This window comes from Neodiprion pinetum, chromosome 2 (genome assembly GCF_021155775.2).
Source record: "Neodiprion pinetum isolate iyNeoPine1 chromosome 2, iyNeoPine1.2, whole genome shotgun sequence".
NCBI lineage: Eukaryota > Metazoa > Arthropoda > Insecta > Hymenoptera > Diprionidae > Neodiprion > Neodiprion pinetum.
In genome coordinates, this window is record NC_060233.1 from 6,593,881 (window position 1) to 6,612,556 (window position 18,676).

The 18,676-nt window shown below is 41.7% G+C and overlaps 1 protein-coding gene across 2 annotated transcripts in view; it reads right to left on the minus strand.

Moving 5' to 3' along the window:
- Best2 (bestrophin 2) overlaps window positions 1-18,676 on the minus strand; it is a 71,765-nt gene that overhangs the window by 19,672 nt on the left and 33,417 nt on the right. For both annotated transcript variants that reach the window (XM_046610443.2, XM_046610442.2), the window contains exons 3-5: window positions 17,440-17,550; window positions 13,606-13,777; window positions 9,550-9,679 (exon numbers count right to left, since the gene is read on the minus strand). In XM_046610443.2, coding sequence (XP_046466399.1) covers window positions 9,550-9,679; window positions 13,606-13,777; window positions 17,440-17,550 — 413 coding nt within the window. The remainder of the gene's footprint in view (window positions 1-9,549; window positions 9,680-13,605; window positions 13,778-17,439; window positions 17,551-18,676) is intronic.

Consider the following 18,676-nt stretch of genomic DNA (forward strand, 5'->3'; position numbering starts at 1 on the left):
GAATGAAATTCCAGCGAACGAAGGAGACGGTAAAACTTAAAAATTCGAAATACGAAGAATGCATTATCGATGAAACCCCGCAGCATCGCGTGTAGGCAGCCTTCACACGCTGAATTATTACTGTACCATAAAAACCGCCTTCCATCATCTCCTCCAGAACGAGACGTGTTTACCTGGAGCGGAGAGGCGAGTAAGGAAGATGCGCTGGAGGCACGTATAAGACTCGTGCGCCTGCACACACAGAGGTGTATAATCGTTGTATACAGAGGCGTGTTATCTTCGGTCCGGTTTACCACCGTGGGGATCCTGGGTCAATAGACGGAGGGATCCTTGCCCGCGTGGCAAGGTCGTCGTGGAGTTAAAAATAAACTCACCACGATCCCGGTGTAGCACATCGAAAAGCATTTCGAAGAGAACCAGTCCTTCGGTCCGCCTTCGGGTGGGCAGGGGAGAGAACGATGCAGGGCGATGAACGCGTTCTCTGAGCCACGGGACCAAGCAGGGAGATGAAATCCTGAGAAGTGCCCGAACCGCTGGAAATGTAAAATCGGCGCTACGGTCCCCCTCGGCAAGGCCGATCATCGACAGGCTAGAAAAACTCGAGTCCAAGTCTTACTCGACGTGACGTGATGCGAATGTCCGAACAGAGTACGCTGGTACGACGCGATATGTATTTCTGGTAGGTATGATACACCGAATTACAAGTTGATTCCAAAGAGCGAAACATGAAATGGGTCTTCCGATGTTCCAGACCGTGAAATGGATTAGAAACACCTTCCATGTTGCAGGAAAACAGCCTGCAGTGCGGGCAAGAAATTGGTCTTCTGATGTTCCGCACCATGAAATGGATTAGGAACACCTTTCATGTTAGATGGCATTCCTGCACTGAAGCTATTACCTTGAGTATATAGAACGAAGTGACGAAGGGACTGAACTAAATTATACAGTCGTTCCATCATTGTTCGAATGGGAATAAATTATTGTGATTTTAATCGTCGGGACAAGATCATGCGATATGGTTGCCTGTGGCTAAATTCACGAATACACGTAACCTTCGCCTCTGATTTACGACTGGACCAAGACGCAAAGGTATCACTTAAGAGTATCGGAACTTTCGTAACTTGTGTTGAATGAATCGTGTGATCAAACTTGAAACACACACTGCAGACGTATTCTCGAATTCCGAGCTGAAGGCACATCCAAAAGTGTACCGATACTATCAGCGTCGAATCATCTTTTGGTAGGAATCACAAGACATGAAATCTGGTTCACAGTACGATGTAATCTTTACGGGTCTGCGGGTTGGAAGACGTCCATTTCCAAGCGTCACCTTCGAGGATGCTAAATGAGAAAGCGATTGAACCAATCGACTTCCGCAACAGCCAAGCATTTACGCATAGCGTAATAAAATTGTGCGCTGTCCGGATTCTGGTTTGGAACAACGGTCGACCTCGAGACGAAGGGTGATGCTGATCCAGCCCGTATTATGGATATAATTACATTCAATCGAAGCATTCGTGTATATGCCGAAACGCGGTTATTTGCGTAAAACTTTTCGAGGTCGCGAGGGGTCGGTGGAAAAAATTTGCATCCACTGTGCGGTTCGGAACCGAAATTCTTCGAACCATACACAGTCGTTCACGTTATATTCCAGACGCTGTCACGCCGCGCCCAAATCCTTTATTAGACACGAAGCACGAGGCGGGGCAAGATGCCGAGCCCAAGAAGATGATTTATGTCACGCCGTTCCATTGTCGTTTCACTGCACGAGTCTACCGGACTCGAGTTTTTTGGACTCTTCACCATGGGATTTCTCATCGTGTCAACGAGATTGACGCAACACTTTTGGACATTTGGAAACACACATCTTCCCACATCATCCACCGCGTTTGATTATAAGATTGGGCAATTGGAACGGCAGCAAGGTTATCCCGCAGGTGCATTCAAGCACTGGACGAACCTCTTGAAATGATCGGGAATAATGTTGTAACAAAGTGATATTCACACCTCTTATGCCGACATAATATTCAGTCATCAAATGTTTAATCATTTGACTACAAACGAATACTCCAAACACTTTAACAGGAGCACTTCGATTCCAAATACATCCACTTTTTCACACATTTTTCTTTACTGTGAGACTTCTTCGACTCGACGTTTGCTCGTTACGAATGCACGAATAATCCATTCATTCCGTTAGACGCAATTCCTAGATTGCCCTTTGTAACAATATATTAGAACGTCGATCCAGTTTTTATCCTAATTCTAAACTCATTTTAATTCCCAGTCACAACGATGATGCATCGACACAACTGCACCTTTTTCGTCCTATACTGTCCAGTATCTTTACCTACATTACCGGAACACCGTTTACTCGGTTTCTTTTGAGATTTACCAAAGGCAAATCTTGAGACTTGACTTTCCGTGCAGTGAAACGATGAAAGGGTAAAAATATATGGATACCCGATCAAATCGGCGATGGAATTTGCCAGCTATTTTCTCCTTTGTGAACAGAGTGGCGAACCTGTGTCCAGCAATTTGTACCCAACGCGCATCACCGCCATCCAAACGCACCGAGCGATTTTAAATCGGCCGCTTCTAATTACGCGGGTGATATGTTTCTTAATCAGTACCGAGGCCGGCAAGCCAATTTCTAATGTGGACACTCAGGACCTTGGCTGCGATGTCGCTTCCACCTTCCACCCACAACGACTCGCAGTCGGTCTTTTCACACCTGAATACCGGAGAAACTCGGTGTAGGAAAATTCCGGAAGCCAGCTGTACCGACTTGACAAACAACAGAGGATAAAAGAAAAGAAAAGGAAACCATTGCAGATGTTGAAGATGAAAACCGGCGCTTATACGGTGACTTTATGCTGGGTATTCGTTCGACAAAATTACACCTATATTTTCCAACGTATGCAGCAGATCAAACGAGCCAATGGATAATTAGGCACACAAGTTTTAAGCGTTTGTCGCGACGTATTCAAAACCTGACCCCTAGACGCTCCGCAAGTATTGTGCCGCAGACTTTCTGCATATATAATGTTACAAGCTGCGTACCAAAAGCACGTGTTTTCACAGTCGACGCAAGGTTGACAAAACATTTATTCATGTATTTGCGACAAATCGATTTCGGCTCATAAATTCGTGATCGCGCATTTGTAAAAATTGATTGTTTTTTTTTTTTTTTAGGAAGAGGGCGAATTCTTGTGCAAAGAAAAAAAAAAATCAGCCTTGTATTTGTTTAAAATTTTGACCAACTAACGCGCGTAAGTGCCGCCCACTTATATACTCTTACTTAACGTTATTCTAATCCCCGAGCCAAAACATGTTCTGTTTATCAATGTCGCCGAGTGTACGTACAACATTGTAGGCGAAGCTCTCAACTGTTGGGCTAATCGTTTGGTGCCTCGTTGGGCATACTTAAAAGCCCCGAATTACTGCATCGAGACGTTTGAAAATTACCAATTAAATGGATCGCCGGCACATGTGCCGATACCGATAGACGGGCGACTTTCGCATTCGATAGTCTAATTCTAATGTCAGAGAAATGGCGAAGTGTACGAAAATCTTAATTTGGCATTACGGTTCTCGATCAGGTACGAAACGCCTCGAAGTTTCGAGCAAATATTTGCCCGGCTGTAAACACGATATAATTGAATCGAAGACCTGCAGCCAAGGCGTGATTTTTTTCCTTTCTTTCATTTTTTGTTTCTTTTTTTTTTACAACGGGGAAAAATCCGGGCCCCCGGATCGACTCTCTTGGCAGGAGTTAAAACGACGATGCTCCTTTTTTGGCCCGAGTTATATGGCTTGCGTTGAAAAATGAACCGAAATATGTGACCCAGAATCTGATCGGGCGCCATCCGTGAGCCGATCTAACTGTTCAACGTTCTTCGATCACGCGAGATGGAAAGAGACGAGCTGAAAATAGATCCTCGGTAATTACTTTCTTGCAAGGAGGAGGCACCCGCGATACCGGCTCCTCAGGCCAACTATTTCGAATAATCAAAGAGAAACTCAGGAACAATTTCATCTTAATATAGCCTACAACACGCAATGGCATCCGCTTCGGTGCAAGTTAAATACTGTACAACTTTGCGCTAATTAACATTTCTCCATATGGTATCACGTATGTTTATAATTCAGGATATTCCAGATACGTCGAGAATTTTCATGCACCGATATAATCAGCGTCGTTCCTAAAACAACCAAATAATATCGAATAACCTACACCTGCAGGTTGATTATTCCTGGGGAAATTTTTTTAACAAGACTCGAGCAGATCGCGTGGGCAAGTAATTGAGTCAAGGCCGTCATCGTACCCATGGTGCTTGATGGTTGATTTTTTTCAAACTTTCCTATAATTTATTTACAAAGACGACGGTATGCGTGCGATATTTTATCGCGTCTCATTGAAAACGACGCCTCTTATAAAAAACATTCCTCCAGTTGCCCTTAATTACTCGAAAAAGAAAGTGACAGGTGAAATTTTAATGACTTTGAATATGATCGCGAGATTCTCTTCTGAAATCGTTGTAGCAATTCACGATTACATTTATCGTACGGGGGGTCAAAATTCCTTATGGGGGAAGATTCGTCTGACTGATAGATTTTTGAAAATATTCAATTCGCTCAAAGATATTAAAACGGACTCGTCAAATCTTGAAGATCATTTATTTTCGCATACAATTTGAAAGTGTAGCTCGCAATATGAGAGAAGAGAAGACAAGTGTCGAAATTTTTGTCTCAGCTTGCGATTTTATTCAACGTATTGTATATTTTATCCGCTGCACGAGAATACAAAACCTGATATATGGTAGTTAGCATTTTTTCGCCTCACGAGAACCGAAAAGTGGGGCTTAACAGCCCTCAGCAATTTCCATTATTTCTATTTACAGCCTCATCGTCGGACAGATCCTACAAGAGTCTCGTTACTTGCACGTTCCTGGCGCCACATGGCTAAAAAAAAAAAATCCGCGATAGATATTCTACATAGCGTAACACGCTTTCATCCCGGCTCTAGTCCAGGGGACGTGATACTTCTGATAAATATAAGCGGCGCCATTAATTCTTTGTGTAACAAGCGAGTAATTAAGCTTTTTGGTAACTTCGAAAGGCCTGCGTAAAGAGAATTCATGAATGGTCATTGGACTGCGGGTCGCAGGAAATGTGCAGATTATGATTTCGTCCAACGTGTTCAAGCTTTCGCCGAAATGTTTTCGCCATTTCTCGCAGTTATTTGTACGCTGAACCGACCGCAGGATAAAACCGGTTTCTAAGTCGTTATAAGCAGACGTGAAATATTGCAGGGGAATAAAAAGAAATGTGGATGTTAATGAAAAATCCCAGAGAAATTATAAAAGTAACCCGAATAATGTTTAGCGTGTTGTTTTTATTCCTTATAAAAAATTCGTGATGGAAATCAAAGGATATTTAAACAATTGACAAAACAAAAACTATCCGCCCAACGTTCCAGAATACAAGATATTCATTAAAACAGTGCTTCGTGGAAATTAGATTGTTTGAAATTTCATGAAATTTTTAATTCCTTCTCTGATTAACGGATTGATTTCAGATCCATATTCCAAAAAACTTAGACCTTCTGGCACTTTGATGCAATATTTCGAGATACAATCGGATAGATATTGGTCTGATTCTTTTTTACGACGATCTCTCAATTCCTTGAGCCTCAGTATAATTTTCGGAATTAATGATTCAGCCAAAAAACAATGACAAATTCAAACCTTTACCAAACAATATCAAAAATTAGTTTTTATTTTCTTTCGGGCGTCTTCTTAGATCTAGAGGAAAAAAAATTCCGAAACAAATCTGATCGCCAGTGCGTATTGAGTTTCAGAGTCTGAAAAAAGTCTAAGTGCAGAATCGAACAGTCATAGGCGTGAAATACGGATTTCATTGTTTTCAATTTTTAATAACGAATCTTGAAAATGATCGTATTCTTTTCTATCAGAAGATCACACAATTATCTCGATCCGATTTCACCTTCCATAATTTCTAAAACAACAACTCCTGAGAAAAGTGGAACCTTGCCGCGGTCTCGTTCACCTCAAAAAATGAATCTCGACGTGTAGTGGAATAATTTCGTTGATTGGTAGTGTAAGAGCTCGTTACCGGCTCATCGTCGTTCAATTTATCGCATCGGCAGGTTGTTCGCACCCTCGAGTGTGCGCAGAGCTATATATAAATCGGCGCACGCGCTGCCCGCGAAAAAGGACGAATAGGACGAAAAGACGCCACGGCGCCGGCGCCGAAGCGTCGCGAAGCGAGCGACGCCCAGTAAACCGTTCGAGATCCTCGGGCGTTTCCTCGACGTCGAGGGGCGCCAGTTGAAATGACTGGGGTAGGAGAAAATTACTCTTCACGTCGGACAGCTCTGCTCGCATGCAATTGAGACGGTCTATTTCTGTGCGCACTATTTACTGACATTTTTTACTTTCTACTCAGGCGCAGTGTCGATAGCCTATAAGCTGGTCGCGTATAAAGGTGCTTCGCATTCTGAGCGTCGATTCGACTTCGTATCTATACCCACGTTCCTATCACCCGGCTGAACCGGCGTACATTGTCATGCAGCTCGATCGCAGATCGCGAATAACGAATCGCGGAACTTTTGATAAACGGGAATTGCTTCGTGAAAACAATAAACTTTTGCCAAGTCTTGGCCTGTCGCGAACATGTCGACGTTCGTTTGATGGATGAGTTAATGAGTTACGTGGGAAACCACGAACTCCTCAAACGAACGAAAGTTTAAGCTTATTGAATCTCATTTCGGATTTATCACAGATGCTTTGGTTGATTTCAACGTTGACGTGTATATATATCCAAATATCGAAGTCCACGTATCGCAAACGCGAAAAGTGTCTAATAGCCCCATTCTATGCGCAATTCTGAACAAAAACACTCAAATCCATTTTCATTTGACGCAGAAATGAAGAAGTGGCATGAATTCTACGAATTTACTGTTCCCATTTCGTAGAATCCGTGTCATTTCTTTATTTCTGGGGCAAATGAAAATGCACTGGAGTGTTTTTGTTCAGAATTGCGTATAGAATGGGGCTGTTAAGACATTTTTCGCGTTTGAGATACGTGGACTTCGATATTCAGAGATACAACGTCGAAATCGACTAGAGCACTCCCTTAATGATGGTTTTATAAAAACAAAGGCAATGATTTGTACAAAGTTTTTATCTTCGATCAAATTTCAGTTCCTTCGATCTGCGAAATTTCCGCAGGTGTTCGAATACCGGTCATTTTCGTACAGCCAACTTGTTATTCTCTTCTTTTACCGAAAGTTATTTTCCACAAAACTCATTTGCTTGGTATTTTAAATATTTTTCGCACGGATAATATCATTGAAATATATTTACCAACAGGGTTTTTTTGTTCAATATTTTTTCCTCGCAATCCTCTTTCACTTCGCTCACGTATTTTTCGTCAATTTTTTTGAGAAATGAGAAAACTACAAGTTTTTGTAGTATCTTACAAAAGTACGAAGCGAGATATAAACTCATCTCAACATGGTGGGTTATTGAGTTTTACTCGACGAAGTTGTAAAATTTCCATGCCAATAAAATCGTTTCACGATGCTAGACGAAGAAACGAATAAATGTTTCTCCGTTCTAATATTTGAAATATTCGAACTAGTCAAGAAGGCACGCAGCCATATGCTCCATTCCCTAAGCATGCCACGCAGTTGCACAATCATCGAACACATCGTCTTCTGTTACCAACATACCTGCAAACTTTTTGCGTGCCTAAAGCATGTTTTATTGATTTGTTCACGCGCCAGTTGACGCGTTGCTCGACATTCGTGGTTAATGACAACCGGATTAATTGGCGTTAAATCATCTATCGATCCCAGTAACCGAAGTATATTGAATTTCAAATTGTCGCATAAAACAACGTGTAGCAAAAGCACGTGATCTTTCCGAGGTTGACTCATTCCGCGACACTTCGCTTCCTGCCATTACAAACGAATTGTTCGTATACCTACAAGTTTGTTTTTCTTTTTGTTTTTGCTTTTGTTTTATTGTTTTATTGTTTTTTCTTACGACAACTGGACCCGCACGACGAACACTTCGCTGCACAAACATGATCCACTGTCCGCAGTCCATCTGCAGACGGTGAACCAGTATTTCTGAACTTTCCTCAAAGTCACGTTTCACCGCGTGATACAATGCAATCGACGCCATTCCGCGAGTCGCTATGCATACCCTCAATGCCATTGAGGCTGCCATAACCTGAAACCACGATGCCTAACTGCAATTATCGGGAGACCGTGCTTTGCTACTGAATCGTGCCTCGCGCTAACAACGTTGCAACACTCGCTCAGTGCGATCCTTTTTCATCCGTCTAAAACCGCTCTCTCCGCCTATCGGACTCACAGCCTTGATTCGACCTTGTCATCTTATACTTTCCCAACTTTATCGAAATTCAGTTATCGGAGCTGAGTCAACCCCCTTTTGTTCACGGTGAATGCATACTTCAACATCACCAATGTATCAACATGACACAATATTGCTCCGACATTAACGATCGTTGAAAAAATCATTTAAACGATCGCGAAAGTGGATAAGGGTGATCACAAAACACGGTCTACTTTTCGATGTCACGTGAATTTTTCACAAACCACGTAAAGGACGGTCAACAAGTGTTGGACCATTTGAAATGGTTAATTTAAGGTGGTGCTCTTTTTATCCTCTTCGACAAAAATCACACAAGACGAAGTATTGCGATGTTGTACACGTGGAGTGCAAATCAATTTTTCAATAAAGAAATATGAACAGCTCCATTTATCCATTAGCATACAGAGAATCTGTTGTATATGGAAATGCGCAACAGCTCGTTGGAAAGCCTTTAGCAAGGTGACGTTGAATCATCAATTCACTGTACGCTATACTCCGACACAGAATCGCGATATTATTAGTATACTTGTTAACTATTCAGTCAAGGAAGCATAAAGCTGTGAGGGAGGAAAAGAGAATGCTGCAGTAGAATTTTCCTTCGTCCGTGAGTTCGAACCGGACGTAAACTGACGTCACGGTCATCTTGTGATACTTTTTACCTTTACCGTTCCCCTGATCACCTTGGATCGTGTGTCAAAAAATCAGAGATCGATATTTGATAGATCAAACAAGACGAAATACTTATAGAAAAATTTCGCTCGTTTAGCTTTCGTGGAAACTGATCCGTTAACCGTTCGAGCTAAATAATCGTTAAGGTAAGTGTACCATTCATTGACCCTGTCCCAATTATTAACTTTTTTTGGTTGTATCTGTCTGATCCTTAGTTCCAAAATTACCAAAAAATAAATTTGTACCGTCTAACCCTCTAGAAATTGATTTTAGTCGTCGAGAAATTCACAATTTGTGCGGTCAGTTTTAATTTTGAAAATTAAAAGGGTCGGTAATTGGGTCTAAACGTGTCAATAACTGGTACACTTACCTTACAGCAACCGAGACAAACTGGCTCCATTTCGGGGAAACCGATTGACGGGTAAGTGTTAGATATTCTCAACTCACTGACCGACATCTACGATGTGCTGTAACGTTGGGAAGCGACGTTTAACCCTCAAGGAGATTCGTTGCAGCGTGATGACGTAGGCGAGCACCGCGTACCTGACGATGTTCCGACGCATCAGCCGACCCCTTTCATCCTGAAACATCGGTAAAGAGAAGTAACGAGATCAATCATGCTGTTTTGGTCGAAGATGAATGGAATTTGGAAGAGGGACGGCGTGTTGCCACTCGTCGCAAACTCCAAGCCCTTGGGAGTTGCGATTTCGTCGAAGAAGAAGAAAACGCGAGACCAGTCGGCGATCATTCGGCGGCATTGACCTCCAACTTCGTTAACTCATTTGGATAAGGAAGCTGCACATTTCTCTTACGTAACGACCGGCGACCATTTCCAGTTCTCGCCGGATCGGTGAACTCTTACTGCCCACCGATGAACAACACACTCACTTTTACGCAACCCACCGTCTCTCAAGCTGCAGGGCAAACTCGACACGCTCGTTATTACATCTCTTTCGTCGTTTCTCCTGTGTATAATTCATTCTATCTACACTCTCCAAAAAATAACACCATCCATAGAAGCGTCTTGTCCAGCGTTCAAGAGTGGCTTTGGACGTAACCAAGGTCGTCCGTTGCTGGATTAGAAAGTCTATAATTCATGTCTGTGGACAATTTCACTTGTACTTTGAAATCCCATTTCTTCCTTTATCGTTAGACCAGAGTGAACACCTAAGATCCTGATTTCGACACAAAATTTAATCTCCGATTCATAATCACCGCAATTAGACTCATGAATACGTCGAGATTCTGGGTGAAACGTTACCGCTTTGAGCAGGTATGTAAAAGGGGCAAAAGACGAATAAAAATTGATATCAAAGCAGTCTGTGAATCTTGCTTGGTATCCATGAACGGATCTGAGCAGAGACCTCTTATCCTGAGTTGAATTTATTGCAGACATTTTCGGACACGTATTTATGACTAACTTTTTATCGCTTGTTTCTTGTGCGGCCAAGATGGAAGAAAATTGTTTTTAAAAAATTGAAAATAAAAATAAACGGATACTTTCGCGAGGTTTATAATCCTGTTTTCGATTCCGCAGCTTTCCGAGTTGAAAAGACAGGACGAACCTTTATCGACTTTGGTTCACGACCTCCAACCGGAATGTTGAACCCTGCACCGCTGTAATCAACACCTTTCTCGCCATTGTCTCACCGATTTTAAAATTACACTCGTAGAAACGCAAATGCTCGAACAGCTCGGGTTTATATCGATTTCTCTTTCAGCTGGATTCTAACTGGAAAAAAGCCAGAAAGTGAAAGATTGATTTATGTGTAAGTTCACTTTCCGGCTTACGCGCTCGGTCGGAATTAATCGACTAGATTCGCCGAGCAAATATAATGCATCATTTATTTTCTCCTAAAAATTTTCATGATATAAAACCTGATGGCAAAAATATCAAGCATATGAAAATCACTGAACAGTTTTGATAAAAGTGAAAACTTGAGTAGAAAATATTTAAAAATCAGTTGTTACGTACAAAATTCGAATAAAATGATCAAATTTTCTGACGAATACATTCATTTTTCAAAAAACAAGATTCCCACAGTCAGTAACATTGTTACTGTCCGTGTCTAAAATTCATGCCTTGAATTATAAGAAGAGTTGAAACGCGATCGAGTTTCAGCTTTATACTGTCGCAAAAAATTGAGTAAAAGTGATGTAAAAAGGGAATAAAAAAGGAAAGAAAAAAGAAAAATTGGCGAGTCAGGCGAGCTCCAACCACGTGGCAGATGAAGTGCGCAAAGTAAAATGAACTGGTCGCGTGTCAAGACTAATTTCGTGGCAGCGGGTCTGATTCGAATCACGTTTCCTGGTCGCGACTCTTGCAGGACTTTCCCTACGCCGACGCGTTCTATTCGGCAAGATACAAATAGCGGCGTCGATTCGCGCGTCACGACGCCTCTGTGACGTAGTTGTTGTAGATATAATCGAGGCTAACGGCTCGAAAGAGCGAAAAAAATTTTATCACTAGTGCAAGAAATTAACCACCTGCGCACGGCGTGGATTCAGGGATATTACATAGTTATTGAGCACAATGTTTAACAGACGTCTAGTTGTGGTGCACAATATTATGCAACAGGATAATGGATATACGTCGTTTGTAGATGAGGTAATTAAGGAGACAATCGCTTTATTGAATATTAATAACTAGCACGTGGATATAATCGAGAGAAAATAAAATTAGGAAAACTGTCGTGTAGATAGAGGAGAAAAAACAGTGATGATTACAACGATGACGATGAAGTTTTATACAGTCTGACTATCCCGTTACCGTTGCGTCACAACCGCGTTCGAAGTTCGATTTTGGTATTCTGCGTGTCGAGATGCGTGTTACATTTTTACTTATAGTTTGGTAGATTTCTTTTTTCTTTTAATTTTTTAATTGAGAAAATTACATATTTCATTTCTCGTTGTGAAAAAACTTTTCCAGATGGATTGGTTGAAAAATATTACGTTCTTGTGGGTGAAACTGCCAAATCGACTCTTGACATGCCTCACTTTGGATGGTGGTTTCACCCCCTTAAAGTGCTTAATGGCGGATAAAAGGAAAAGACGTGTCGCTTAGTTTTTAGTCTACTATAACATATTAAAAAAGAAATGAAATCGCAGAGATCGATCTGGGTTACCTTCCTCGTTAGATATATACGCGTTATAATTCGTCATTGCGCTTTTAGTAATCTAAAATAACTGTTTCTCTTGCAAAAAGGTTACTTCCAATTAGTCCGTGAATCCTGTCACTTTCTACAACAAAAGATGGCCGCATTGTTCACGAAACAGCCTTTCTTCTCCGATGATCTGATCCACAAATTACTGACCAGGCGTTCGTTTATCGCACCGCGGTGATCGTTAAGCGAATTCTCTTTGGACTTGCATGTGAAAATTCTCGCCTTGGAGATACGGGTACGAGTGAGATGGGAGTCGACATCCCGTATATCGAGTGATCAGAATCAATTACCAACGAAAGGAATGCCTTCGACGTCCATTCATCAATATCGATGTGAATTCACGCAATTATTGAAGAACTCGTCACTGATCTCTTGCGGCAGCCTGCAACCACTCTCATGGTTCATCTAAACAAGATTCGAACATATCTAGTCTAAGCAAGTTCCTCCGGGAATTCGTGCCTGCAGCAAAACCGCAGAAATAAACGATGAATGAAAAATCGGAGTATAATGAGTACGAGTTGCTTCTGCGAATTCAATCGCCAGTCCAATTAACTTGACGGGTAAATTGTATCTGGCATTAAGTAAGCAAGGAGGAGAAGTAAATGTGGACGCGTTGGTAATGACATTAAATAATCGAACTCTACCATTACGCCAACTCTCGTTTATATAGTTGGGACCATTGAGTGGGGACCAAAACAGAAACCGGTTCGAAAACAGCTGTTGCGGAATGAAAACCCGAAGTCTCGTCCAGATCTTGACTATGTTGTATCTAAAATCGAGCGATATGCGGGGGTTTCGAACCGTGTTGCACATTTCGTTGGAACAGCTGTTAAATCGCCATGACACCTTTCGATGTCGTTAACCCAGGTGACAAGTGTCAAGTGCCAGAAGCGGCAAGTGACGTCACGTTTACGCGTGTCTAAGTGCCACGCCTAACGAATGGATCCACTGCCATTGATTCTGACGCCCATCACCATACAACAAAGCATCACACCGCTCTTTCATCTATAAGACAGAAATTCCACCTTGGCATGGATTCTACACATCTGTACGTAACTCGGGAGATGTGGAATCACGGAGTGATCGCAAGTACCTGCACCTTTGGTTTTAAACTTTTCACCGTTTTCGAACTTTGAGGCAAGTGAAACGAGAGGAAAGCAAGCATGTTCGTTAAATGTTGTTCCTTCGTTTTTTTTACGTCCAATCGCAGATGGAGGGCTTCCAGTTTCGATAGCTTTCGACGAGTGTGCCAGTCGGGGAAACGGTGAGGTGAGAAAAGTGGAAAACCGATGCGAAGAACAATGACGATTGTCAGTGTTTAAAAGAAAATGGCGTGTACTCACGTTTCCTGGAATAGCAGCGCTGATGAAAAGCGCCAGGTTGTCTGGCCAGGGTAAAAGTTTGTACTGCTCCCACCACCTCTTCACGACCAGACTCACGTAAAAGCCCAGGACGAAGGACATTGGGATGGATTCGCTTGAATTTCCAAAGTAGTGTCGTATCCTTTCGAATATCCTGTTGACAAAAGCATTGTTCCAATAATTACGGGGCGATGGGCAAAAGCTCGATTAGATCGGACTCGGAAAAAGATTCTATCTTCAAATCTCGATGTATGATATAAAATTTTTTACGATCGCCGCAGTACAATGATCAGCTAGTCTTATAACGTGCCACGAGAATCTTCTCCGTTAATTATATAATGCACAAGCGTTACGTTCAACACACGGTCTTTGTTCAGCTTCGGATTCTTTCGCTACTGCACTGGTTTAAGTGGAGCAAGGTCGAGGCAACGCGGCACATTTGAAACGGGTTCCCTTTTCCTTCCAACACATGCCACGCGCTTGCAGTCCAATAAACTTTGCTCACGCCATAAAGCTTTTCGCGTCGTCAACGAGAAAATTGACGAGTGTCACTTCGTGCGGTTGAAACCAATATCGGAGAACCTCGACCCTGCACGTCGTGCACGTCGGATCAACTCAGAATGACTTTCGTCTCAAAGACGGTGAGTGAAATTGCACTTCTCGGCATTTCTTTATTACTTCTCGTTCTTCCGATGCGATGTTACGTTTAAAATGCAGTCGTTACAGCTTGACTTGAAAGTTACGAAGCCGATCCGATACCGATAATTCTAACTGAATAGCTAAACAATGATACTGCATCCGTAATGGTGCTCCGATTAACTGGAATGACGCGTGTCAGGCAGTTTACGGAAATTTATAAATAAAATTGAAAAACAGAATTCCTTGCGATCACGCCACGACGAGTAAAATGGAACTTCGTTGGGTAAAGGACCTTTTCTTTGACGAAATCCAGGTTCTGAGAAAAGCTAACAATCAACATTTCTTCAAACCACGGACAGTCCCGTTTTAAAAATCTCCGTTCGAACCGTCAAACTCCATATGGATTAAAAAAACAAATCAGCTTGAAAATAATACGACTTGTTGCACACTTTAATGCCTTTTACAGTTCCATCAAGCTCGAGCAGTGAGTAATCAGGGGTAATAAATATCCCCTTCCAATCGCGGCTAATTAGTGAAGTCGGAATCTGGAACGGACATAACGCTCTTCCAGTGATAGAACAGAAGGAGAGAAAAAAAAACCCAGTCCGCTTGGTTTACCTATCAAATAAGAGTTAGTCAAAACTGATAAAACATTCTCGACGACCTTGCGTACAAGACGATATTCCAAGCTTCAACAAATCGCGTCTGCGTCTTTAAGCCGTTGGGTACCTTAGCCCGCAGCTGCACATTAACTGGAATCTTGAATACGTTCGATTCTACGTAAAGACGCATCCTGCTTACAGTTAGAACAATATTAGTTCAGCTCGGTACGAGATGCGTCAATAGTTCCTTGCCGGAGAGGCGATCCGTTAGCTCGACGGAACTTCTGTCAAGAGCTGACAATAAGTGCAGAGCTGACGATGAGAGAAAACTAAGGTTCGCGGCTTTATTATTTCCCAAGAATTTAAATCCCTCGGAGGTTCCGCAGTCAGTTCGCAAAGGTGGTCCGTGTGGTCATGTCCATTTTGCGAAACGCCTCTGCTTGTGCACGCTGGCAAATACGAGGCTGATATTATTCGCGATGATCCGTCTCGCCTGCATCATCCGAGCATGTATTTCCTACGCTTGATTCATCGGACTCGACGTTATAAGCAAGTTGTATAAATATATAGCGTCCTAATAGGTGGTCCTCATTTGGGGGTCGGACAAATTTTTTATTGGGATATCCCTCAGATTTTTTTCAAATCATTTAAAAACAATCTGTGTAAAGTTTAAAGCCTCTACGTCATCTTTCACGCAGATTTTTTTTTTTTTATTTTAATGATTTAGAACAGATCTGGGGGGCGCGGGCGTCCGAATGAAAATTTGTCCCACCCCCAAATAAGGATCGCCCTAAATTACTGCAGGCAACGTCAGTCTCCGTGCCTGAAACAGGGCCTAGAATATTGTTATGCTCTTTCGGTTGCGAATGTTGTTTCAATGCTGCCGATTCGTTCGCGGAAAGAGAGCGAATTTTCGACTCGCTTTGCCACTTTCACTAACGCTTCGTATCCACGCCATCGAATGCCCGTATAACATGATCGCCGATCCGTTCGAGAAAATATTGCAGCGCTGTTTGAAAAAACGACAGTTTACCAAGAATCATTGAACTCTGTGGACACGCGTTACGATAACTCATCGTGACGTCCGAACATTTTCACGTAATCATCATTACAGAGACATTTGTCTGAGGATCGGAATAATTAGATACAAGTGGTTCGAATTGTCTCATTTTTGGATATTCTGAGAAGTAACGATCGTTGAATCGATACCCTGTCCGAAGTATAAATCATTTTGCAATCGTACGAGTGTGATTTTTCATCTAATTTGCGACTCGAGTCACGTGAGAAAAATGTGTGAAATTCTTTATTGAATATGGTCATATATTCTCCCAAATCCATCATTTTCAAGTCTCATTTACTTCTCATTATTACTTAAAATCAATCTTCCGCAATGTAGAATCGACGTAGAATATTTTACCGCTAATTAACAGACGGCGTAAGGAGAGGATCTACCAGATTGCAAGTTGTTGGGACGTTCACGGACCTTTCACCGAGATGATACGAACACGTTCCCAAATAGATATAAGACGCGTGAAGGGAGTGAAATAAAAAAAGTTCTAATTTTAGTGACGAAGATTAAAAACGAGATTCGTTTTCTTCGTTCTCGTTTAATTTTTTTTTTTTTTCTGTCCACATCTTCGTACTTCTGATGCAACTTTAAAACACCTGATCCATCCGTTCCCTCTGAACCGCAACGTCTGGGTCTAAAAAGAGCCTGTTAACTTGAATCCGATTTACTTTTTTCTTTATCCCTTTCTCCAATTTACGCCGAGATAAATAACGGGTTGCGTCTTTTAAATTTTATTTCTCTTCTGCTCGCTTGCCAACCAAGTTTTTTTAATTTTTTTTTTTTTCTTTCTCCCTCTTCCGAACCAGCGGAGCTTCTCGACGCAGAAAGTAATTATCGAGTCGACCGTTCCATCACCCTTTAAGGAACGCTTCAAGTCTATTTTTAAAAATTCGGGTACATCGTTCTTTGCTCGTTTTTGTTTATTAATCTCCGATTCCCGTTCCTTCATCGGTGTTTCCAAGGAGTGCACTCTCTTCTCTTGTACCTTGTGAAACCTCCACTTCGTTTCTGTTCTATGTCCTTTTTTCCAGGATTTATCAATTTCCGATCCAACGGTAAGCAGGAAGCAAAGTATATCGCAATTATCCGCTCAACGTTATTCACGATAAAACGTTTCACGTAAATTTAATTGCAAATATGATATTTCCCTACATGTCAACAGGTTTTTCCTGGTCGTAAATTGAACTGAGAACAAATTCGAGCCAAGCATTCGTTGGGCTGTGATCGGATTGCAGTCACGATACAGCTAGAATTACGATATAAATAACAACAGGAAGACCAAACGATTGTCGGGAAGTCAGCCATCCCTTAGGTTCAAATCGAAATTCCGAGATGATTTATAAATTGATGTGACAATAATAAAATACCGTTCCAAAAATATAACAATTTATCGGTGTATAATGGTCGTTGCAAAGAACGTTTCATTGGTTCTCAGTAGCAGCGCGTAACGGATCTCGCTAAATATATAGGTGTTAATTTCATAGCTTATGTATACATGATACTTACTTTTGCTGGTCTTCGTTAAGAGCGTATCGATACGTGAAATTGATGATGTAGTAAACGATGAGATAAGCTATTAGCTCCCGCCATATCAATTTGTACACCGATCCTCGCCACCTGGAACAGAGGATAAAAAAAAAAAAAATTTGTCATCAATTTTCACTTGTTATTTCCATCACTTTCTTACCTCATTCACGCACGTGTCAAATGAAAAAAACGCTGAATCGCGTACAGCGAGAATCAACGCAATTAAACAAACTCTGCGTGCGGTGAGAAAAATTGAGTAAAACAGGTATCGTTAAAAAAACTGTTTGAAAAATTAACAACATCGACATCCGCGTTACGCAAACGCGTATAAAGTGCATGCCTCAGCTACTCAACCGATTGTTACGCTTGTTTACGGCATAATAATCAACCGTTAATGCAGGCCTGCGTTGATGAAAATTGTAGAATTTGATAATTCGTTATTGCTTGTTTTTTCCTCCGCGAAGTTTCACGGAAATCACGCTCGTCTATGCTTAGGAATAATGGCCGGGTAACCTGGGCGCAGGTTCAGGTGATGCAAAGAGCGGTGCCGTTAACGGATTCTTAAAGGCTGTGTGCCAAGAGAATAATTGTACGATGCCAAGCGGGCATGACCTTTCTTCTTTCGCTGGTTCTAAACAGTTTGCAAATGCCGATACGCTCGACTGAACCAGATCAATGACCATCAATTTCCCGGACCAACGTGCAACCTGCCTTCCAGCTAACTCTGCAGAGACCAATCAGACACATACACGTGTATGTGTCGCATTTGCTCGTATCAACGTTTCGGGTATTCGATAAACCGGTATAGAATTTGATTTAAAATAAGTGAAGTTAGAATTTTTTAAAATTATAATGACTCAATGTTTCGATAATTGCAAACGCACTTTATCGACGTCTTCATTGGAAGATCGATGCTTTGTTTACTCATGTTTTTAAGACGGAGCTGGAGATGAGAATGATAAAATCTGGAGAGAAGATGTTCAGTTGCATTAAAGCCAATTCTTTGCGTACGGTTTTGCATAATAAAAAGTTATAAATAGTGACAAGGCAGATTCTGCGAATGTTTGAAACGCGTTAACGAAACATGTGCAAATATTTAGCCAAGTTATTCGCGTCGGATGAAAGTTTTCTCGGTAAATTATTATAAGAATCGACGCTCCCCGTCATCCTGATCACAAAAGTTACGAGGAAAAGAGAAATCTTGAATCGAATCGCA